Source organism: Bos taurus, chromosome 8, assembly GCF_002263795.3.
Source record: "Bos taurus isolate L1 Dominette 01449 registration number 42190680 breed Hereford chromosome 8, ARS-UCD2.0, whole genome shotgun sequence".
Taxonomy (NCBI): domain Eukaryota; kingdom Metazoa; phylum Chordata; class Mammalia; order Artiodactyla; family Bovidae; genus Bos; species Bos taurus.
The window spans coordinates 98,771,363-98,795,717 of record NC_037335.1 but is presented as its reverse complement, the minus strand read 5'-3'; the positions used below and the strand labels follow the sequence as shown (position 1 = coordinate 98,795,717).

General features: G+C 43.8%; 1 protein-coding gene across 9 annotated transcripts in view; it reads left to right on the top strand.

The window, feature by feature from the left end:
• The window catches only part of EPB41L4B (erythrocyte membrane protein band 4.1 like 4B), a 138,391-nt gene that overhangs the window by 73,053 nt on the left and 40,983 nt on the right, over nucleotides 1-24,355 (top strand). For all 9 annotated transcript variants that reach the window (XM_024996311.2, XM_024996312.2, XM_024996313.2 and 6 more), the window contains exon 16: nucleotides 23,035-23,249. In XM_024996311.2, the coding sequence (XP_024852079.1) occupies nucleotides 23,035-23,249 (215 nt within the window). The remainder of the gene's footprint in view (nucleotides 1-23,034; nucleotides 23,250-24,355) is intronic.

Genomic DNA, 24,355 nt, shown 5'->3' with positions numbered 1-24,355 from the left:
TTACTGCTCAAGTACAAGAATAATTTTTTAATGTCTTAATGATCGGTGCTGCTAACTTGCATGATTTCAGAAGACATAATTATGAACACACACTGTCAGAATATGCAGAGTTTGAGGGTTGGTTTTTATCCTAGACTTCTTAAGAAGCAACCTACAGGGACTTCCCTGGCAGTCCAGCAGTTAAGACACCACGCTTCCATTGCAGGGGGCATGGGTTCAATCCCTGGTTGAGAAACTAAGATCTTGCATTGCCTCGAGGCATGGCCAAAAGCTAAAATAAATAAGCTTAAAATATATATATATATATATATATATATGTATATAAGGCAACATGCATCTGAGACCCATTGATGGCTCAAATTAAAGCATATAAAATTTTAATGACGTTGTGCCAAAGCATCTGGGCAAGAGGACAGGAGGGTGTTGCTACAGTCTTTTTGTAGAACCAGAAATCAGTATGTTGTCTTTTAGAATAAAACTTGTACCCAAATATTTATTTCCCCCCCATTCCAAGCTCCCAAGTAAGTCATTTTTTCCCTCTTGATAGGTAGGCTCGAGACCCTTTCTTAGTATTTTTGTGAAGTCAATTCTTGTGCCATTTTCATATATGTAACGGTAATTTGGCCCTCTCAAGCCTTTTTTTTTTTTTTTTTTTAAAGATGTGTTGCCATCCTTTGAGATAGTTTATTGCCGAAATCTGACCTTTTTTGGAGGGGTTACCACGAAAGTCTATCCAGAAGGAGAGAATCAACTGCAGGCGCGGCCTGGTCAAGCCCATCATCTGTAAACTCTCCCGAGGCCCTTGTTTACGCGTGTTTCCTTTAGCAGACCTTTTGATCCTCAGTGTTTGTGCTGCATACAAGTAATTGTGTTCTGAATCTTTTTATTTTATTGATACCTTTTTCCAATTGTGTTTCTGAGCAATAAAGACTATTCTTGCTTCTTTTTTTTTTTGGACACCATCTTCATTTGACACTGCACAGAGGTATCGTTTGTGGATGAGGTAGGTGATGGGACTTTGGAAGTCTGACGTGAACATTGAGTTAGGTGGTGTGGAGCAAGCTCATCCTAGAATGAGACTGCTCTTAGGAAGAGTGGCATGACTTGTAGGCACAGTAGCCGAGGTGTTTCTTCATCCAGGGCAGCTCTGGTGAGGGCTTCTATGACCTGGTCCCAGATGGCAGGGGGTTTCCATTGTAACAGTCCTACGGTGAGGGTGGGTGTTTGCCTTGGCAGCTGCTCATCCTGGCAGAGACCTCCACACTTGTGTCTGTGCCCTCCTGGAGATTGTGTATGCTTGTCTGATAATCTCTAATAAATACCTTTCTGCCTAAAGTAACTCGAGTGGATTCAGTTGTTTGCAACCAAGAGGTCTAACCAGTATACATACACGACCTCCTAATTGTTAAAGGAAGTGTGTGCTTTTTATCCTTCAACTTCGCAGACCTTTCTCTACTACATCTGACAACAGTAATCACCCATTCACAGCTTCTTGAAGCTAGTCCCTTGATTTCTGGGATTTCTGACTCTAGCCCTTGTACTTTTTCTTCTTTGTACCAGCCTCTGTGCCTGTCTGCCTGTGAAAGATTGGTGTTTTCCAGGGGTTCTTCCTCTGCCCGCTGCTTTTCTCACTTATCAGTCTACCCGCTCTTCTCATCTTGTTAAGATTTTATAAGTGCTGTTGACTCTGAAGCTATTCTCTGTAATGCAGACAACTCTTGTGAGTTTTTATACTGATGTTTCACCCTGTATATCCTTGTACATATCAAGCATCACATGTCAAAATTAAAGTCATCCTATTTTACTGGAAAAAAAAAAAAAAGTAACTTCACCTGGACTCTCTTCTTCCTACCCAGGATAAGAATTTATGTCATATACAACTCTTCTCCCTTTTGCCCTGTGTATCCAGGCAGTCCCCAGGTCTGTTCAGCTTGCCTTCTTAGCATCTGTCTGTCAATCCACATTTCCTCTCTATCAACAGTGGTCTGTAGCAGCATCTTCTTTCTGGCTGAGAGGTACCCTTTTCCTGATCTCCCTGACTCCTATCACCTGACAAGCTCATCCTCCTCACAACCACTGGAGTGGTCTTTCTAAAACGCCATCTGATTGCATCCTTGCAAGGCTTGATATCTGCCAGGGTTCTCCATCACCCACAGGATGAAGTCCAAGGCCTTCTCTGGAATTCCCCCGCTATCTGTTCCTGTCCTGTTGCTCCAACTAGGGTATTTCCCCCCATTTCTCACCCTCCTGTTTAAACTCCTACAACACCAAACTGCTTGCAGTTCCTGGCATTCACCATACCCTGCTGTTACTCCCATCTGTGCCTTTGCAAATGCTGTTCCTTCTGCTGAGGATGCTGTCACTCCCATCCTCTTTGCCCAACTCCTGCTCATCCCTTAAGCCTCTGCTCATGATCGCTGTCTTCTCCCAGGGACTCTGACTGCCCCCACCCAGCTCTGCAGTCGAGCTAGGCGCTGTGCTCTGTTCTACTACTTCCCCCGGCTCCAAGTATGTCAATGATATACTCACTGTTTTATGCCTCTCTTATTCATCTCATCTTGGAGGTGGTACATTCCTTAGGTCTAAGCTTTGTGTCACACTCTCCTTTGTTCCCTGATGCCTGATGAATAGCAAGTGCTCAATGAATGTCTGTTCAGGAGATGAATTATGTTACATTCATTCTAAAGGAAACATCTCACCAGATGACAGGCAAGAATCCATCACTTCTGAGCTGGTCTGAAAAAATCTGAACAACCATACCCAGCTGGGAGCATCATCCCTTGAACAGGACTTTGACCACCATGTATCTTCTGGATTCATCTGCCTCCCATGAATATTATTCAGTGTACCTATGGTGTTCTCATTGGAGGCATTGCTATAATGTTGAGTGGGACAGAGGACGGTCTAGCCGTGTGATATTGGAAACTCTGGTAGGTGGACACTGATCCCCACAAACATACAGGGGCTAGTAGCCAGGTGTGTGCTTCAAACTCTGCATATGTCACGTCATTTGATCTTCCTGACTGCTCTGTGATACTCTTTTCTCACATGGGGAAGCTCAGGCTTAGGTCTAACCAAGCAACTTGCCAGTGGTCACACAACTGAGAGGTGGTCACTCAATTCTGACCCCGAAGTCTGTCTGCCCATCTGTACTTTAAGGCCTTTCACTGCTAACTATTCCACGACTTGGGACCCTGTTGATCCACATCTACAGGGGACTTATTAGATGATGTTGAAGAGTCACGACACCGAAATCCAGAACTACTAAGATGTCACCCCCCACCACCAGCAGTGTAGTGTCTGTCTGTCTGTCCCTCCTCCACACCAGTTGTCTGTAACCTTGTTCATCACCATCACCAGTGAGCTAATAACCCTCCTCCATACCTTGTCCATCCCCCTACCCTTTCTCTTGCAGCCTAGTCACCCTTCCATTCAGGCATTCATGCACCAACAGCACCCTTTTCAAAGGAGCAGAGATTGAGAGTTATTTTCATATTGAATCACTCATTTGAGATGATCCCCTTCTTCCTTCCTGAGAGCTCACAAATTAGTCATTTCTTTTGGAATACTATCTGCTGGCAAAACCGTACTCAGAATTCCATGAACTAAAGGGATTAGCTTTTTGCGTTTTTGAAACTCAGTTACTTACTGACCTTGTAAATATCCATTGTTTTTCTGTGATCTCTCAGAAGATATAACAGTGAATTGACAGTGTCATCAGATTGATGTAATTCGTGTGGACGGAAAGTCTTGCAATCGTGACAGGTAATTACCTTGGCCTTCAAAACCTGCTTGCCTGTTTCATCTCTTGGTCTACCACTTCCACTGAAAGTGGTTCTCTTTAACAACAAAGAGAAAGGAAAAAGGACAGTGCACGAGTCCTTTGTTTTTCCTGCCTCTTAATATCCCACCATCCTTCCAGGTCAGTGACTCGAGCCTCCTGGGTCCTACTCTGAACTCAGCTAATGATAGATCCTTCTTGTTGCCGTTGACTCTGTAGCTTTTAACTAGTCTTTTAAGATCCGATCTCATCAAAGAGCTCCCCGAGCAGCCGTATCGATCCCTTTTGATCAATATTTCCTAAACTTGGCTGTAAGTCAATTCCCTGCCTGACTGAATCTTCCCAAAGTACCAGGTAAATAACCCTAAATAGGCCTAGGATGATCTGCTTGCAGCATTTTGCTACCAGAGGCAACAAATTCCTAGGCAAGGTATAAGGAGGGCAGAGATAGAGGAAAAGCAAATTGCCACTAAATGAAGGAAAGTCCCCTCTTTGCACATGAAAGGTGGCACATTTCTTTTTCACTTTTTAAAGTAAATTTTTATTTTTGAGATGATTGTATATTCACATGCAGTTGTAAAAAAATAATATCAATCTGATTTATCCTTTACACAGTTTCCTCCAGTGGTAACCTCCTGCAAAACTGTAGTACAGTATCATACCTGGATATTGACATTGATACAGTCAAGATGCAGAACATTTCCATCCCCACAAAGATCCTTCATATTGTCCTTTTATAGAAAGGCATTGCATTTTAAGATATCTCAAGAGTATATAAAAGGTGAAATAGAGGTGAAATTGACATTCAGCTAAGACTCCACTAAAGAAATTCTCAACAGTTCTGCAGAAAGCCCTGCCCCCCTCCAAAAAAAAAAAAATTAGGAAGCCAAATAATTGCTTGAACAGTGTGTTAAAAATAGAGATGATGAGGCTCTAGGTGGTTGGGATGAGGCCTAAGAACCATCCTTTTAATGGCCACTGCAGGACAGTTTGAGGTGGGCAGGTAAGCACAGCTTCTTATCTGGCTTTGTTTGCCTTTGTTTTAGTGTCTCAATTTTAACTAATTAGAGGCTGACTTTTTTTTTTAAGAGGCATAATGTTCAAAAGTAAATGGATGGATGCATCATAAGCAGCTGCTTCATCTGACCTCTTGGCATAGTTTTGCATTTCCTTAAGCTCAGTGTGAAGCAGAAGAATGTGAGAATTCTAGTGGTTCTTTATATGGCTTTTATTTCATCATGACCTTCCTCCCCCTGAATCTATCAAGCCAAGACTTAGGTCCTTGTTGGGCCCTCCTGCTGAAGCAGGAGCCTAGTGAATTCCAACCACTTAAGAGGGCATCGCACACCCCTGGTCTGAGGACCATGTGGTAGGGTAACGGGGAAGTTTGCAGAAGTAAAATGGCAGGAAGTTGCAGGCTGATGAGAGAAAGACTACACCATCCGATGTGGAGTGGTGGTTTTGTTGGGGCAAGGGTCCTGCAGTCGCCGGGTAGGTGAAATGTGGACTCATCTTTGCCCCCTAACCTGTCACGTGTCCTTTCGCCAGTTTCAGATCTTCTCTATGCCTCATTTTCCTCATCCCAAATGGAACTGAACAGTCTCTCCCCATTACGAGAATTAAATGGCACTGTGTGTGGAAGACGCTTTGTTTGGTGCTAGCTGGTATGTTCAATGCTATCTGGTAGCAATTTTTAGCAGTTTGAGATTTAAGGCCTTAGCCGTCCATGGGATAAGAAGTAGGACAAGGAGACTGAAAGTCTAGCTCAAGGAATGGTCTATCTCCTAGGTTGATGGGTTGAGATGTGTGGTCTAAGTTTAGCAACAGAAAGGGGTGCTTGGTTCCAAAGGAAAGATCAGATGGAAGAAGGTTCACACAATAGGTAAAGACATGGCTCTGAAACTCTAACAAGTGAAGAGCAGAAACAGCATGGGAATCTTTTGAGAGGGGATAAAAGGAAATAGAAATGATATTTCTGCCTGAGAATATGGGAAAGTAACTGTTCAGGGGAAATGTGGGCAATGCTTTCCAGTCTGCAAGACTTGGTCTGAAGAATTGGTGAGAAGGAATTGGTGGAGAATCCTTTCTGCTGGGACATTTTGGACTCAAGTTGAGAGAACTGAAACAGAGTTCCCATTCAGTTCCAACCTGTCCCAACCTGGGATTTCACCTTCCACAAAGCAGAGGACGCTTTTAACTGTTTGGAGACAAAGTAGAAAGTAATAAAGGGAACTGCTGTGCCTTTCAACTTTTTTTTAGTAAGTAATACAGAGAGTGGTAAAAATTCAAAAATATCCATAAGAGTTACTTTTCCTTTCCACCATTTTATTCCTTAGTTCTCCCCAGCGGCAACTACTGTCAGCATTTCTTATCAATCTAGAGCTATTCTGTGTATAAACAAGCACATATTTATTTAGCTAATCAGTATTGATGGACATTTAGGCTGCCTTGAATCTCTGAAATGACAACTTGTATGCTTTGTGCACTTGAGCAAATCCATCTGAAGAATAAATTCCTTAAAGTGGAGATGCTGGGCCAAAAGGAATGTGCGCATTTAATTTGGATATTGCCTAATAAAATTTCCTTGCAGAGATGTTCTATCTGATTACACCTCTCCCCTCTGCACACACAGTAGCAATCTGTCAGGGCCTCTGTGATCCCATAGGAAGCATGCTCCTAGCTTTGGCTAACTTTTAAAGTCTTATTAGTCTGATTAGTCTAAAAATCAGAATTTCTGTTTCAGTTGCATTCCTCTAGAGGTTAAGTTGCGTAGCTTTTCCTCGTTTTGAATGCCATTTGTTCCTTGTTTACTGTGAAAACATCTGGAGCCCTTAATCTAGGGTCCTACTCTTTAGTAAAGATCAGATGCATGAACTAAAACCCATCATCTTAGCCTTCTTAATAGTGAAGACAGGGAAGGCTGAGAAGAGTTGATCTTTACCAGATAGTCTGTAAAAGCATTTTTTGAGAAGTTCAAGTAACAATCAGCATGATACCTCATGCCCCGGAGATTTGAAAAAGGAAGAGGGGCAGCCTAAAAATATCCAGGATAAAGGAATTGATTTCTGATATCCACATTCCGTTTCCTGTTTGGGAGTTAAGAACTTTCTACTCAGACATTGTGAATTTCCCTGGTGCATTTGATCAGGGAAGGACAGATTTACATTTAATTACAATTAAAATTCTAATCCATGCATTCTGAAATCACAGCCACATTCCAAGACTCACTAGTGGTTTGACTAGGGGGAAGACTGCAGAATTTAAAATACCAGAACTGCTATAGCCTAGGCAATCCACTTAAAAGATGTAGAATAATTATAGGAACATCCCCGTAGGCTCATGTTAGAAGAAACCTGCAGAAATCTCCCTCATCATCCCCTACTGAATAGTGAATGGTTTACACATCCTCTTTCTACAGCTGAGACCTCAAAAGCAAAAAGGTGTTGCTATGCTGACAATTCCACCAGCTGCATTCATGGCTGGGTAGGGATGCTGTGACTATATTAAAGGCAATTTTGAAAGCCCTTAAAATTTGGCCCAGTATATGGCTTCAGAGGTTAACCTCCAAGAATTGAAGGACAGAGAGAAGACCATTTGAGATTTTTTTTTTAAGCACAAATGAAAACCAAAACAAATGAATCCCCTTCTGTATCCCCTCAGAACCTCATACCCAGCGTTCAGCTCCTGCTCACACTAGGTCTTGTGCAATTAGAGTGTCTAAAACCGGCCCTGAACAGATTATTCATCTAACCTGAACTTCTTTCTGGAATGAATAATTTCATTCATTTGGGTATATTGGATGGTGTCTGTTGAATAGAAAAATAACCCTTGCAGCTCATGCCTGAATCTGCCATAGCTCTTTCAGACTACAGAGGCTGATAAAGAACAGACTCTTCTAAAAAAAAAAAAAGCACTTTAGTTTGTATTGAGGTATAACCAATTAATAGCATCGTGACAGTTTCAGGTAGGTGAACAGCCTAGGCACTAATACCTAAACATGAATCCAATCTTCCCCAAACTGTCCTCCCATCCAGGCTGCCACATAACACTGAGCAGTTGCATGTGCTATACAGCAGGTCCTTGCTGGTTATCCATTTTAAATATAGTGGTGTGTACATGTCCATGCCAAACTCCTTAACTATCCCTTCTGGAACCCCATCCTTCCTCCCAGCAACCATAAGTTCAAGGACGGGCTCTTTAGACATTAATTTATACCCTGGCAGTTGTGCTTTCATGGCAACAATTATTTGTCTTAACTGTTCCTTGAGGGCTCTCGTGCGATGCTATTGGGGATGCATTTGAAGCAGTGGCTGGGGGCAAGTCTGTTAATGCTGTTCCCTGCCTGAAGAAGGGCTTCCCAGGTGGCTGTAGTGGTAAAGAATCCTCCTGCCAGTGCAGGAGATGCAAGAGACTCGGGTTCAGTTCTTAGGTTGGGAAGATCCCCTGGAGTAGGAAATGGCTCCCTACTCCAGTATAGTTGCCTGGAAAATTCCATGGACAGAGGAGCCTGGGGCCACAAAGAGTTGGAGACAGCTAAACAACTGAGCACATACATACATATCTAAAGAAAAGGGGGAAGAAAGAAGAATATTCTTTTAAGGCTAAGAGTAGGCACTGAAATCGGAGAAGGCAATGGCACCCCACTCCAGTACTCTTGCCTAGAAAATCCCATGGACAGAGGAGCCTGGTGGGCTGCAGTCCATGGGGTCGCTGAGGGTCGGACACAACTGAGTGACTTCCCTTTCACTTTTCACTTTCATGCATTGGAGAAGGAAATGGCAACCCACTCCAGTGTTCTTGCCTGGAGAATCCAGGGACGGGGGAGCCTGGTGGGCTGCCGTCTGTGGGGTTGCACAGAGTCGGACACAACTAAAGCGACTTAGCAGCAGCAGCAGCAGCAGGCACTGAAATGCAGACATGAGAGGCAAAAAGAGAATCTGTAAGAAAGCAAGGAGGGAAAGCACTGTTGGATTTATTAAAAGTGAACTCTCTAGAGGAAAACAACAATAATTATGTCAGTATTTTTTTCTTCAGACAGGAAAGAGGTTGAATATGCTCTTAGTCATGAGCTTCTGTGCAGAAGTGAACTCATGAAATATTTATTCTTTGGACCCAGATCCTGAAATTCATCTGGAACTGCTAAAGTCCTAGATCTCCCCACAAAAGTTATAGAGCCCTTCCTCACAGCCTCCCACACAAACAATTAGATTAAGGCTTCGTAAAACTGAGCAAGCATGACATCAGGATAAAATGGATTTTCTGGCAGATGTTTGACTTGCTTACAGTTATTCATTGAAACCAATGGACAGCAGAGTCACCAAAGGAAAACTCCAGACTGACACATGGAAACATATCCTGCTGTAGCTTACGTGGGACGGAGACCCAGTTACCACCAAACAAACCTCATCATTCCTTAAGATGTGTAATGTTTTTCTCTGCAGTTTTGCTGAGATCATATGTAACATTAGGGACAACTGGGGAATTCATGACTAGAGTAAAGGCAGCTGTTATGAATGGACACTTGATAAGTTACCGAGGGAGAGTCCAGTTTAATGCACTATACCATCCATCCAACAGATATTTGGTCTGCTGCCTCCCTGTGCCAGGTACTGTATAGGCACTGAGAATTGCTTTTGAGAATTTGGCACCAGGTGTCTTTGGCACCAGGCATCTAATAAACTGGGCTTCTTTGGTGGCTCAGTGGTAGAGAACAAGCCTGCAGTGCAGAAGACGTGGGTTCACTCCCTGAGTTGGGAGGATCCCTTGGTGGAGGAAATGGCAACCCACCCCACTGTTCTTGCCTAGGAAATCCTGTGGACAGAGGAGCCTGGTGGCCTGCAGTCCATGGAGTCACAAAGAGTTGGACACAACCGAGCAATTGACCACACATGCATTTAATCAACTATTGAAAACAAGAGCGTTCAGTCTATGGATTCAGATACCACCTGTGTTAACACTCATTAGACAGTTCTAAGTTAATTGCCTGGAAAATGTCTTGAAATATTTACAAATTGGGGAAAATTTTTTCCTGCCAATTAGTAGCTCATATAAAAGATTAAACCATGCAAAAAAACCCAAAAAAGTGATTTTGACCTTTTCAGACAAGAGAAAAATGAGGTGGTGGCATTGTTTCTCTCTGGTCGCTTTTAAAAAAATATAACCACTAAGTTACTGTGGGAAATCATCCCTAATTAATAGACCTAATATTTGTAATGTGTCACATTTCTAAGATGTAGGTACGGTTTCCTTCTGAAACCCATTACGAGAAAGGTATGGTTTTCAACTATACTCTTACCACCAAGTGGTATGCTTGCACTAAATCAAAAAGAACTTGCAACAGTGTGTTGGTGTAAGGCCTACTCTGTTTAGTTTCTGCTAAATTAAAATGGAAATAAGTGACAGATGTCCTGGAAACCGTGATGGGTAAATGCACCTTCTCCTATCTCAGCCAGACGTGGCAGAGATCAAATTATTTCATTAAACTGAGTTCCTAACATATAAATGCTTAATAAATCTTTGTCCAAAAATGCAGCATCTGGGGCTCGGAGAGGTGAAATGAGTTACCTAAGGCCACAGCTAAAGGGCAGCACAGCCAAAGCTAAGTGCCAATTAGCATCCTTTTAACGTCACGGTACTGCAGCTTTCATCATCCCCAGGGATCCACAGTCTCCTAGCACTGAGGAGCGCACAGGGCTCTACAGTCATCGTCTGGGTTCAGATCCCAGCTCTGCCATTTACTAGCTGTGTCTCTTTGGGAGAGTTAATTAGTCTCTCTGGTCCTGTTTCCTAATCTGTAAAATAAGGATAATAATAATTGTTCCTTATTCAAATGTTGAAAGATTAAGTAAATTAATAGATGGCACAGTGCAGGGCATTCAGAAGGTGAGTGCTTCCTTGCCTCTCCCCCAAGGGTATTTAGAGAGCATGATTAATGCACAGTCAGGAGGCAGGATTCTGGCTGACACCATCTGCTGTGATGTCATGGTACTTGAGTGGATTCTGCTAAGAGAGTCCCAATCAAGAGCCACGATTCCAGGCTAATGGACTGAATTATGGACCAGAAATGGTGCTTCCCAGCCTTTTCTTGTCCTTGGCACCCATAGAAACTGTGTTGTTGTATAGCACACTGGGTGGGGCGCGGGGTGGTGGCTTCCCTGCTAGCTCAGCTGGTAAAGAATCCGCCTGCAATGCAGGAGACCCTGGTTCGATTCCTGGGACAGGAAGATCCCCTGGAGAAAAGATAGGCTACCCACTCCAGTGTTCTTGGGCTTCCCTGGTGACTTAGATGGTAAAGAATCCCCCTGCGATGCAGAGACCTGAGTTGGATCCCTGGGTTGGGAAGATCCCCTGGAGAAGGGAGGGCATGGCAACCCACTCCAGTATTCTTGCCTGGAGAATCCCTATCGACAGAGGAGCCTGGCAGGCTATAGTCCATGGGGTCACAAAGAGTCAGATACAACGGAGTGACTAAACACAGCACACAGAACACACTGGAGTAAGCAGACAAGGCTGCTTGAGTCCCTAGGCTGCTTGAGTCTCTAGGCTCCCCCAGTCCTGTTCACTTGCTCCAACAACCAAGAGAACAAGTGGTTTAACCTACTTGCAACCTTCTGAAGCCTATTAATTGGGATGTTCTACTGAGATATTTGTCAGCATCTCCCCAATGCTTGGGCTTCCCTTGTGGTTCAGCTGGTAAGGAATCCACCTACAATGCGGGAGACCTGGGTTCAATCCCTGGGTTGGGAAGATTCCCCGGAGAAGGGAAAGACTACCCACTCCAGTATTCTGGCCTGGAGAATTCCATGGACTGTATAGTCCATGGCGTTGCAAAGAGTCGGACACGACTGAGCAACTTTCACTTCACCCTAATGCTTTAGTTCTGATTAGGAACATGGAGTTGCCCCCACTTAGGCTAAAAGTAAAACAGGTGCCAGTTTGACCCAAGCAGGCTCCTCTGGAAGGTGTTTAGAGAACTGATGTGCTGCTGTGTAGACTACCGAGAAGCTGTTCTTGCCTCTGGGAACCCTGCTATGAGGTCAAGACATGAGCCAGCGTAGGTAAAAGAGCAGCTGAGTACAGGCAGCACCTAAGGGTGAACTGAGCAGCCCAGAGGAGGCACCAGAGGGCCTTGGATGGAGAATGTCATTGTGCTCTCCCAGGAGACTGCATGCTGGCCTATCACCTTGGGGAACTTCTTGGCCATCCAGACACTGGCATTCAGTTGCAAGCGGAGCATCCGTTGAGGCCTTGGCCTCTCTGGCTGATGATTTGGTTGTTTGGAAGGTAGAAGAAACACTGCTGGTGTTGTGTTGTTAATGCTGGGTCAGCGAGGAAGACTGAGTTGGAATGTGTGGGTGACAAGACCCTCGGAAGAAAATGATCCTGGTGTCTTAGAATCAATAATATGAAATGAGTGGAATTCAGGGTGTAATCCCCCATGTATTCTAATCTGTAGAAGATTAGATTTCAAAAATATCAAACAGAGGGTAGATCTAAGAGGGAATATTTTTACATTCTGAAAATGTAAAAACTGAAAATATCAGGTAATCTGAAAGAGGAAGGCATTCAGAACCCACAGTTTAAAACAGTGTATTAAAGAGAAGAAAGTCAGTTCAGCTCAGTCATGTCCGACTCTTTGAGACCCCATGAACTGCAGCATGCCAGGCCTCCCTGTGTATCACCAATTCCCAGGGTTTGCTCAAACTCATGTCCATTGAGTCGGTGATGCCATACAACCATCTCATGCTCTGTCGTCCCTTTATCCTCCCTTCAATCTTTCCCAGCACCAGGGTCTTTTCCAGTGAGTCAGTTCTTCGCATCAGGTGGCAAAGGTAGGAGAAGAAGGTAGAACATATAAAAACAAGGGATGAGACCTTTTTTAAAAGGACCTCTATAGATGCACGCTTTGGTTGGAGCAAAAAGATGAACTATTTAATAGCAGAGCCATCTTGAGGATGGTATATGGAATTAACAGGACAGAAGAAGAGCTGCTCAACTTCTGTTTTGCTTTTCTCTTTTGACAAGGAAGCTAGTCAGTATACTAACTACAGAAGGTAAAAAGAACCAAGAGGATGAAATTGAAGTTGAAGATAAGACAGAGTAGTCAGGAAATACTTTACAGTTAAAGTCTTTTTTAAAGTTAAAGCTTTACAGTTAAAGTCTTCAGGTTCAGGAAAAAAAAAAAAAAGGCCTTGAAGAAAATTTGAATATGTCATTGCTGAACCTACCAGTACTCTGAAAAACTGTAGGGTCTTGGGGAAATGCCAGAAGAATAGACAGGGAAATGTCATACAGATTCTTGAAAACTAAATTCTAAAACCTGGAGTGATAAGTTTGATGGTAAAATCAAAGCGAGTTTGAGAACAGATTTTTTTTAAAGCTCTTTAAAGTAGTGTTCACTTAGGAACAGAGTGGATTCGCTCAGATAAGTCATACTAATCTTTCAAGATTCTTAGTAGGCTACGAGTAGAAGGACTGTCTCTAACCTAGTTTACAATTTGTCACAAATCAACATTTAATATTGAAACATGAGATAATCTACCGATTTTAGAAATAAGGCAAAGATGGCTGCTAATATTCAGTATCATTCAGGAGGCCTTACCAATGCAATACACCAGGAAAGCAAAATAAAGATAAATGCTGGGGTGGGATGTGGTGGGAAATGGGAGGTGGGAGGGAGGTTCATAGGGCAGGGATATATGTATACCTGTGGCTGACTCATGTTAGTGTATGGCAGAAACCAACACAGTATTGGAAAATAATTATCCTCCAATTAAAAATAAATAAAGAATAAATGCTGGAAAGGCAAAAACAAAAGTCATGTGATTATCCCTAAAATACAAGTGAATTCCAATTAATGAGTCCAGCAAAGCGACCAGAGGCAGAAATAGCCTAAAGTTAGTAGTTTTATATATCTAGTAGCAAAAAAAAAAAAGAAGAAATGTAATAATGAGATCCCATTTCCAACTGTGACAGAACTGATATATAGCTAGGAATAAAGTTAGTAAGATATGTTCCATACTGTTACAGAAAAAGTTTAAATTCTGACTGAAGAACATTTAAGAGGATCTGAATAAATGCTAAGAAATACCTTGTGAATTCATTCTCCCAAATCAATTCTATTTAATGCTTCAAATCATAATCCCAGTGGGATTTTTTTTTTTTTTTTGGTAGTAACTTGAATTGTAATCTGGAAGAGTGAATGCATGAGGATAGCCGAGACAAAAAGAAAAACGATGGGAGAAAGGAAACAGGACTTGTCCTGTCAGATATTTAAGACTCAAATATTAAAACAAAAGGAATTAAGACAGTTTGCTGGGCCTCCCCGTTGCCTCAGTGGTAAAGAATCTGTCTGCCAGTGCAAGAGAATCGAGTTTGATCCCTGGTCTGGGAAGATCCCACATGCCATGGAGCAACTTAGCCCCTGTGCCACAACTATAGGGCCTGTGCTCCGCAACAAGTGAGGCCCCTGCAAAGAGAATCCATGCACTGCAATGAAGAGTGGCCCCTACTCACCACAGTTAGAGAAAAGCCCACACAGCAACAAAGACCCAGCACAGCCAAAAATAAATAAAACTATAAAAATGTATTTTAAAAAGACAGTCTGGCGCTGGTTTAGCAATACACAAATAGATCAATAAAAATATGAAGAATCCAGAAATAGACACGGATAGATATTGTGTCTTATCTGCCTTACGGCAGAAGTGAAGAGAAACTAAAGAGCCTCTTGAAGGTGAAAGAGGAGAGTGAAAAAAACTGGCTTAAAACTGAGCATTCAAAAACCTAAGATCATGCCATCCGGTCCCGTCACTTCATGGCAAATAAAGGGGAAAACAACGGAAACAGTTACAGATTTTTTATTTTCTCGGGCTCCAAAATTACTGCAGATGGTGACTGCAGTCATGAAATTAAAAGACACTTGCTCCTTGGAAGAAAAGCTATGACAAACCTAGACAGAATATTAAAAAGCAGAGACATTAGTTTGCCAACAACGGTCTGTATAGTCATAGCTATGGTTTTTCCAGTGGTTATGTATGGATGTGAGAGTCGGACCATAAAGAAGTCTGAGCACTGAAGAACTGTTGCTTTTGAACTGTGATGTTGGAGAAGATTTTTGAGAGTTCTTGGACTGCAAGGAGATCCAAACAGTTAATCCTAAAGAAAGTCAGTCCTGAATATTCATAAGAAGAACTGATGCTGAATCTTAAGCTCCCCTACTTTGGCCACCTGATGCCAAGAGCCAACTCACTAGAAAAGACCCTAATGCTGGAAAAGATTGAAGACAGGAGAAGGGGATGACAGAAGATGAGATGGTTGGATGGCATCACCAACTCAACGGACATGAGTTTGAGCAAGCTCCAGGAGATGATGAAGGACAGGGAAGCCTGGCGTGCTGCAGTCCATGGGGTCACAAAGAGTCAGATACTACTGAGCAGTTGACTGAACAATGACAAATCCCCTGTAAGGTGGTTGCCTCTTGAAATCTTAGTTGGCTATACTGTAATGCCCGTGCCAACCACTAGAGGGAAACAAAGTTAAACCAGTCTTTGGAAACCATCTGCAAAGCACAGGGCAGTTTCCACATTGAATTCAATGACCAATGGCATCACCTCACTAGACACTCTTGATAACCTAGTGACAGGCATTGCTTTTATGCCCATTAAACAGAGACTCAAGGAAGGGACCTCCCTTGAGTATGGTCTGGGGAGCCTGGTGTGTTGCAGTCCACGGGGTCACAAAGAGTCAGACAGGACTGAGCAACTGAACAAGATATTGTGTATCAGTCATGGGCAATCAGGACAACTGAAATCACTCTAGGCTTTTCTTACAGAGGGAATTTAATACAGGGAGTTGATTACACAGGGATGAAGAACTAAGTGGCTTAAGTGACCAGTGAGGCAACTCAGAAATGAACAATAGTAGAACTTGTTTATTACTCCTAGAGCTGGGGAGACAAAGGGACAAAGAGAGATGTCAGTGTTCCAAAGCCTAGGAGCTGGGGCCACAGGAAGCCAGTCTAGTGCAAGCTGAAGCCCCAGGGGGCTGAGTGTTACTGCTGAAAACATCCTCAGAGGTAGAGAGAAATGAGGGAGAAATACCTTGGCTTATTTCCTTTTCCCACCTTCCAGTTTCTGTCGGTGCTTCCCATTGGTCAAACCTACATAGAAACCAGAGGGCAGGGAAACTGGAAAATGCATTTCCTTGGAAACAGAGCCGGGCAGGGGAGAGCAGAGAATGGCTCTAAGAGGAGTCAGGAAGGGTAAGATAAGAATAAGCTGGGGAGAGGTGCCCAACCCAGCCTGGGAAGGAGCCAGTTTAAAGGATTTAGGTAGCTATTGTGAGGGAGAGGTCTCTTTTTTTTTTCCTGAAATGTAGAACTAGTTTTCTCAACATCACTAAAGGACATGAAAACATGTGAGATGACAATCTCTGTTCCTGCCGTATCATTGAGAAGACAAGATGTGTGCACGGAGATGTCTCAGGCAGTGAGGTTCGGAGGAGGTCTTGGGATTTTCCCGATGAGTGCGTTTGGTGCCTTAAATAGAAGCTGAGGCAGATGGAAAGATGCAGCAGATGGGCAGCACTTGGGATGCTTGGCTAGCGGAGAGGTCGGAGTCCTGGATGGTGTCCCAAGCTCAGCCAGTTACCCACTGTGTGACCTGGTCACCTCCCCCTCCCCCCAGTAGGCCCCCATTTCCCCATATGTGAAATGAGGAGATTGGACTCGGGCATTGTTTGTTATCCCTGGCTGCACATTGGATTTAGAGATAGATGATGTAATTAGCCAGGGTAAGGATTGTACATTGATTTTTTTAAAAATATCCCTTGGTTGATGTTTTTAATCAGCTTTATTAAGATATAAATTACATACTATGCAATTCACCAATTTAAAAATGGTACAGTTCAGTGGTTTTAGCATTTTCACAAAGCAGTACAGTCACTACAATTTAATTTTAGAACATTTTCATTTCTCCTAAAAGAGACCACATGCCCATCCTCCCCAGTCCTGGTCTACTTTCTATCTGTATGGATTTGCCTATTCTGGACATTTCATATAAACAGTTATGTAGTATTTGGCCTTTGGGGTTTGGCTTCTGTTACTTAGCATAATATTTTCAAGGTTCATAGATATCATAGCATGGATTGATATTTCATTCCATTTTATGACTGAATCATATTCTATTATATAGATATATCACATGGTATTTATCTGTTCATCTGTTGATAGACAGTTGGGTTGTTTCTACCTTTTGGCTATTATGAATAGTGTTGCTATGAATGTTTATGTACAAGTCTTTGTACGGACATATTTTCATTTCTTGGGTACATAACTAGGAATGGAATTGCTGGGTCAGATGGTAACTCAATGTTTAACCTCTCTGAGAATCTTCCAGGCTAGTTTTCAAAGCAGTCGTGTCATTTGGCATTCCTAGCAGCCGTGTAAGGGGTTTCCTCTGGTGCTTTCGCTATTCATCCAGCATCTTAAACCACCTAACTGGGCTTCCCTGGTGGCTCAGTTGGTAAAGAATCTGCCTGCAATGCTGGAGACCTGGGTTCGATCCCTGGTTTGGGAAGATCCCCTGGAGGAGGGCATGGGGACCCACTCCAGTATTCTTGCCTGGAGAATCCTCATGGACAGAGGAGCCTGGTGGGCTGCAGTCCATGGAGTCTCAAAGAGTCAGACACAACTGAGCGACTAAGCACAGTGCAGCACACCTGGATGACATCTGAGCGGTTCTGTTTCTACAATTCTATGCTTTTTCGTCTAAGATTAGATCCTCAGAGCTGCTTGCGAAAGCCCACATCACCCAGAACTTGACTGAGCTATAGAGTGTGTGAGTGGTTCCTCTGAGCACTTGAAAATTCGCAGCCTTATTTCTGAGAGAAAGCCCTGTAAGTTTCAGCTCAAGACCCTCCCCCAATCCTTGCCCTGCACAGGTTGTAATTCTGGCAATGGATTCTGGAGGATTATTTTGAACATTTATACCATTATTTTACTAAATACTATAATTATTATAATAATTAGTGTAATAATGGTACAATAATATAATAATTATTATAATGTTACAATATTATACTTATAAATCTCTGAAAAATTATCCCATTTTTCAGCATGCAATGCGTTTTGATTGAGTACCATCTGTTTGGTCTGTTGGGATCCCAGAGTCAGGGAGTGGGGAAGCTCTGGCAGGATCAGGCAGGGCCGTAAAGGTCCCTCCACCATGCATCTGCAGAGCTGTGTCCACTGCTGATACAGTCAAGAACATCCCATATGACACAGGCTGCCCCCGGAGGAATGCTGTTTTCTCTACAGTTGGAAGCAAAATGAGAGTAGGGGGCTTCTCCATAGAGAAGGGAAGAGAAGAGATTAGATCCAGTTAGGGGCTTCCCCGGTGGCACTGTGGTAAAGTCCGCCTGCAATGCAGGAGATGCGGGAGACCAGGTTTTGATCCCCAGGAGTGGTAAGATCCCTGGAGGAGGGCATGGCAATCCACTCCAGTGTTCTTGCCTGAAGAATCTCATGGACAGAGGAGCCTGGCAGGCCACAGTCCATAGGGTTGCACAGAGTCAGACATGGCTGAAGTGAGTTAGCACGCATGCCCACACAACTTCTCACTCACATCTACTAACAGGGCACGTTACTTCCCTTCATTAAGTCCCAGTGTAAAAGGGGGCCACACCAGCTTCCTTGCAGGGTAATTGTCAAAGTTAACCATTAGAGCGCCTAGCGTGTGCTAGGCACATAGAAGCCCCCTTCTCTCACACCAGATCCTTCTCAACTGCCAGCTCATGCAAGCGTGCACCTCTTCCATCACCCTCTGAAAACCAGGACTTGTGACCTCCTTTCCAGAATGCCAGAAACCTGGTGAACCTCAGTCTCTGTTGACAGTGAGCATGGAGCTGGCCTCATATCTTGGATCTCAGCCTCTGGGCCCTGAGGCTCATGAGCTGCTGAGTGCTGCTAGGTGGGCATGGCCTCCATTGAGGTTCTGTGGACAGGGCAGGTGCAGTGGGTGCCATTACATCATAGCTTATGTGACCATCACCCCCTGGAGTTCTGCAGGGAACAGTCCATGAGGCCAGCAGCAGTGGTTTCCTTAAAGGACCCACAACCCCACGCAGTGCCATCAGTTAGGGTCTCCTGGGCGGTCCTCAGTGTGAATGAGCTGAGAAAGCACCCAACTCATTCCACTCCTGCTTAGGAATCTTTGCTCTTCTAGAAACTCTGACCCTGAGAGACCCATGCTGCTTCTCTGACCCTCATCTATTTCTCTTCCCATTTGTCTCTTTCTCAGCCTTCCCCAGCAGTTGTTGTAAAGTGAAAGTCACATTAAATACGCGTTATCACTCCCTGCACATATATTGATTTCCCTGTTTAACTTTTCACTCTGGGTTTCTTAGAAATAAAACACACACACAAACGCTTTTAACTTGGGAAGACAAGAAGATACATGATATTACTGCCTTGTTTCCAGTCCATGGCAGACATCACTAATCAATCACAGCACTCCCTCCTCCTGAGCGGGGCGCAGCTTCAGTGTCCTTTTTCATCATACATTCCAAGCGGAGAGTGAGAGTCAGTTGGAGTGAGCATGGGAGATATCTATTTATCTATTTCCCATTCCTCAGAAATTCTTACTCAAAACTTACTCAAACCTCCAGCCCTGAATGTACTCCAGATCTCTGCTGTAGGGCACCTTGTTCCTTGGGGATTCATTCTCACATTCAGTGTGACCGATTTGAAATGAAATCATGGTTTCTCTTCTCCAAGTAGTCCTCGCTCCCAAACTCCTTTCTCCTGTTAATAGCATGCCATTTTCCTGGTCCCCAGGCTAAAACATTCACAGTTTTCTGACCCCTCCGCGTCTCTGTGTTCTCCCCTTCTCAAGTCCTGCCAATGCCCCCAGCCTGTCTCTCTGGCTTTAAGTGTTTCTCTGGTTTGTTTTTGCTGTCTTGACCATTCGGACCTTAATAGGTGGGCAGCAGTGTGCTACTAACAGGGTGGGTGGAAGGTGAGCCTCAAGTTGTGAAGCCTTCCAAGCCAAAGGGCATTTTGTCTGTTCTGAGCTCCCAGTCTCTGTGCCTCCTTAAGACAGATATTATTTTCACCATCCTGGAGACACGGGAAAATAATGCCCACGAGCTCTGCACTTCACACCCTGTTGTCACATCCCAGCTCCACCACTGCATTCATCCTTCCTCCCCCTCTCCCTGCTTCTTTCCTTCTCTCCCTCCTGCCTTCCCTTCCTTCCTTTTATCAAATATTTATGGAGCACCCATTGTGAACTAAGCAGGGCCTCTACATGTATAAAATGGGACGGTCAGTGTAAACTATGTAACCCAGTGCCTGGGGCAGAGCAAGTACCGGGTAAATGAGTTGGGGGCGAGAGTAAAGGCTGATTTTCTGGCCTGGAAATGCATCTAGAAATCACCTGACCCCTTTCATGTCGCAGAGAAGGAAACTGTGGCCCAGGGCAGCTGGCCAAGATTCCTGCACAAGGTTGGGCAGAACTAAGACGAGACGCTAGAAATTTCAGTGACAACTCAGTGCCCTTTTTTTCTGCTGCCACTGCTGCCTCCACGAGGAGGGTGAATAGCCTTGGTTATGCTTCAGGTTGGAGAGGTGAGGCTGACTGTGACCCCAGAAAAGACACACCCACACATTCTTAGATACACACACATTTATTTCCCTGTTGAACTGTCCTGAGCAAAATCTCTAGGAGGCAGCCAGGGTGGAACCAGAGACCTAGCTCATGGAACAACATAGGGGCAAAAAAGTGCAGAAAAAAAAAAGTACAAAAAAAAAAAAAAGTGCTGTTTCTTCTGAAAAGCATCCTGTATCTCCAGCAGAGTCCTCCTCTGAACCTCCTCCCCCTGTGCCCCACGCGCCTAGCCTGCACACCCCGCCTGCACTTCTTCAGATATAGCCCAGAGGGGCCCCCCTCTTCCATCCACCGAGTTCATCTAGCCCATCATAGTCTCCAGGGTGTCTGTCCTCCACACAGCCCTCCACGTGAATTTTCTAAAATGGAACTCTAATCATGTCACACCTTTGCTTAAACCTTTTCCACTTCTCATTCCCGCTCTAGCCATTCCGCTTTTTCAAATGTCATTCCTTTGCTCATACTATTCCTTAGGATTCTAATAGCCATTTCCACCTTGGCATTAAGAAGACATTCCACAAAACAAATAAGCAAAAAACAATAAGAAAACAACACACCATCACTGATTTAGAGCACATGGGTTATAAATGGGAGAAATCTAACTACATCAAACATAAATAAATAGGACTTATAACTGAGAAGTTCAGTGGTAGACCAGCTTCAGGCATGGCTGGAACCAGGGATTCAAATGCTACCAGTAAGGGTTCCCCCACCCCCTTTTCATCTAGCTTTAACCTCTGCTCATCTCGTGTCCCTCTGTGCATTGACCACTTCCCACAGATACTTCTTTGTGTCCAGGGAATATAATTATAAGTAGCCTCAACTTATATCATCCTCATAGCCAAACCTGACTTATCTATGAGGCACAGTAGGTGCAGGGCCTTGGGCTCACAATGCTTTTAGGGGCCCACAAAAATGATTTCATTTCTTTTAAAGTCAGAAGAAAAAAATGAATTTTTGGTTGAAGAAAATGGTTTAATATCTGATATTAATATATTTGTTTTATAATATAAATGCAGTCATAAAATGTATTTTTTAATATTTTTTCTAGAGACGAGATGAAGGCCAAAGGGCTTAGGGCCCACAAAAGTCACAGTAAAGCCTTATTTGACTCTTAAAAAGGAAGAAAGACCCTTTCTCTCTGTTTCCATGTGTTAAACCTCCTGGAAAATCTGATTGTCCCTGATTGGATCATGTTCCAGAGCAAGTCCCTGGAAAGAGGGAGAGCTCTGATAGGTCCACCCTGAGGGGAGTTATCAATCTCTTGCAAACACAAGAAATATAGTTTCCTGTTAAAAAAAAAAAAAAAAGATTCTGTTTTAAGAAAGTCCATCAAAACTTGACTATATCCCCCACTGGACTCCCTTCCCTAATGATTCGTTGCCCAACACCTTTACCAGCCCCAGGAAACTGGTTGCCTTCCCCTGTACACTCCCTTCACGGTTCATTCCAGTGTGACTGTAACTGATTAAATGACAGTTTCCTACCCTGGGGTGTGAGCTCCCTGAAGACAGAGTGAAGGAATAAGCAGCAAAAATCTGGTCTCTGGGAATGAGCAGAAAAAGGGATTGGCTCTGCTTAGGGGTGTGAGGAGACCTTTGATCTGGGTCTTAAAGGCTGGAAGTCTTCCTGGAGGAAGGGGTGCTTTAGCTGAATTTGGTGATGAGGGACAACTCCAGGGAACAGAAAGAGGTGAAAGGCCCCAGGACGGGAAGAACTTGGGGGTATAGAGAAGAATATAGCCAAAGATGAGCTGCAAAGAGAATGGGATGAGATCACTGGTTGGGGAGTGGGGGGCAGGCATGAGTGATACATAAAGGAATTTGGATTTTTTCTTGCAAACCAAGCTCTGAGCCTTGGTCCATGGAGGGGTGAAAGAGAGCCTGAAATTGAGTGTGAAATGTTGTGTCTGGGTGCCTTTTTCTGCGGAGAAGATCCATAGCTCTCATCAGATTTCATCTTAAGAATCACTAGCAGCAGAGAGGTATTCAAGCTCCCGGAGGGTGGAGTGCCACACTCTAGACCATAAGCAGAACAGCTCTCTGACTGCTGCTCTGTAGAGATGGGCTCAAGAAGAAGTAGAGGCTGGGAGAGCTTTGAGAATCTGTTTCAAGAGCCTTATGGCAATAACACCAAGTGGAGCAATTGGAATTAGAGGTAGCAGTAACATTTAACAGGTGCTTTCTTCATGGTGGGGTTGATGGAGAGGAGGAGAAAGTGACTCCAAGGCTTCTAGTTTGTATCATGATCTTATTATGGTAGGGTGTTTAATGAATTATTTTTTAATTTGATGATTGCCTTTGATTTATGCTTCCCATTTAGATGATGTATTTTTTTTTAATTGAGATTTATTTCAAACTTAAGAATTTTTTAAGGGTTATCATCTCTGATAAATACAAATTTCCACGTTCTGCTTTTCCTTTGAGTTGCTGTTGTTGCCGTCGCGTCCTGTTCTGCGATAACTCTGCGGAACTGTTTGTTACACCTATTTCTCTTGGTTGTCAATGCTTGGAGAACATCATTTAAAGAACAAACAAGGGTATCAAGACTCTCTGCTTTTCTAAATCCTGACTTTGACACCCTCCACAGCTACCCGCTCCCTTCCCCAGGGCTCAGCAGCTCGGACCGGCTGCCTTTCGGCCTCGAGGAGAACGGGGGCACTCCGTTCACCGCCAAGGCTTCGGGAAGGCACCACCATCACCACCACCAGCACCAGCACCACACGAACTATGGCCTCTCGCTGACCCTGGAGAACAAGGAGGGGCTTTCCAGGTCCCCAAACTCCAGCAGCAAATCCCTTACAAGTAAGTTGGGGCATAGGGGGCAAGGTGGGGGAGCGGTGGTGCAGGGCGTGGGTGACTGTCCAAGATGCTCAAGACATTGGTGCAGCTTAGAATGGTGGTAATATCTGCGCTGGGTTACCAGGTCTGGGTGAGGGCAGACAAGAGCCTTGTGCATTAGGCAGAGGTGATTTAGGGATTATGGTTTACCCGCCAACTCTGCTTTTGTTATGAGGGAGCAGATGTCTCTGCCTCATTCCACGCTGTTTCTCTGCTCCAGCACTGGCTCAAGCGGTGGAACAGAGAGAGAGGGGAGTGAGGTGACTGAGTCTCACATTCTGTCTCATTCTTGCCTTCTGAAAGCAAGCTGTGAAGTAGATCTAGTGCACACTGCCAAAGTAGTCACAGAAATGGAGAATAAACAAATTAGAAAAGTTTTTAGGGACCTCCTTGGAGTTCCAGTGGTTAAGACTTTGCCTTCCAATGCAGGGGGTGTGGGTTCGATCCCAATCAAAGAACTGAAATCCCACATGCCTCGGAACCAAAACACCAAAACAAAACAGAAGCGATATTGTAACAAATACAATACAGATTTTAAAAATGGTCCACATCAAAAAAATCTTTTAAAAAAAGGGAAAAAAAGAAATGTTTCTAGCAATATGACAGGGTGATTTTGTATCTGTTAAAACTAATTAAAAATGTGGGCTTGGATTTTGTATGCCTGTTCTTTTCTTTTTCTAGAAAATCCTTTTTATTATATTTTACCAAAGAATTTGTGTGTGACAGGAGGTGGGGGGAGAACTTGTTCTTTATCACGTGTGGTTTGAACAAGTGCCAAGATAGAGGTGAGAATCAAGAGGCTTGGATTCTAGTTCTCATGGTTGAGCCAATCCCCTCTTGGATCCAGGGTTTTCTCAACTATGGAATGGGCTGGAGGGTATTGAGATGATGGCCAAGGGAACCTTACAGGTCTGATATTTCATGAGTCTGTGGCTGGTGAAAAGGATGAGCCATTGAGCCTTCACTTGTAGACTGTGAATAGCAATTCTGGGTTGGCTGAGCTAGAAATGGTAACTCATCGTTCACTTTGGTATTGAAAAATTGATCCTATCCTCACTATCCAGGCCGGA